At 53.8% G+C, this 331-nt stretch overlaps 1 protein-coding gene across 1 annotated transcript in view; it reads left to right on the forward strand.

The window, feature by feature from the left end:
* EMH_0079310 (uncharacterized protein) overlaps nucleotides 1–331 on the forward strand; it is a gene marked incomplete at both ends in the record, with an annotated part of 1,724 nt that overhangs the window by 473 nt on the left and 920 nt on the right. Inside the window, one exon of the mRNA XM_013500122.1 lies at nucleotides 1–211. Coding sequence (XP_013355576.1) covers nucleotides 1–211 — 211 coding nt within the window. The remainder of the gene's footprint in view (nucleotides 212–331) is intronic.

A 331-nucleotide genomic window follows, 5' to 3' on the forward strand; every position in this document is an offset into this window, starting at 1 on the left:
AACTCAAGAAAACGAGTCGCGAATTCCCAAGATGACGCTTTCAGAGCTCCGTAGACCTAAGGCACGAAGGTTGACCCTTACAAAGGGGAAAACTTGCAACCTGACAGAGACCAAGGCAACACCGGACAGAGGGACAGACACAATGTCGGCCGCTCCGGAGCAGGAAATAGATCTTCGTACGTTGGACAAGGATGAGGCGCCCTCGAAGCGGGTGAAGTCACTCTCGGCCAGGACGAGCCCACGCCAAACACTGTGGACCCAACCACGGCCTGGAAGTTGGAAATGGCACAATTTTTCCAACAAATGCGGTGCGACCAGAAAGGAAGTACAG

This window comes from Eimeria mitis, genomic scaffold (genome assembly GCF_000499745.2).
Source record: "Eimeria mitis Houghton genomic scaffold, Emh_scaff5032, whole genome shotgun sequence".
Lineage (NCBI taxonomy): Eukaryota > Apicomplexa > Conoidasida > Eucoccidiorida > Eimeriidae > Eimeria > Eimeria mitis.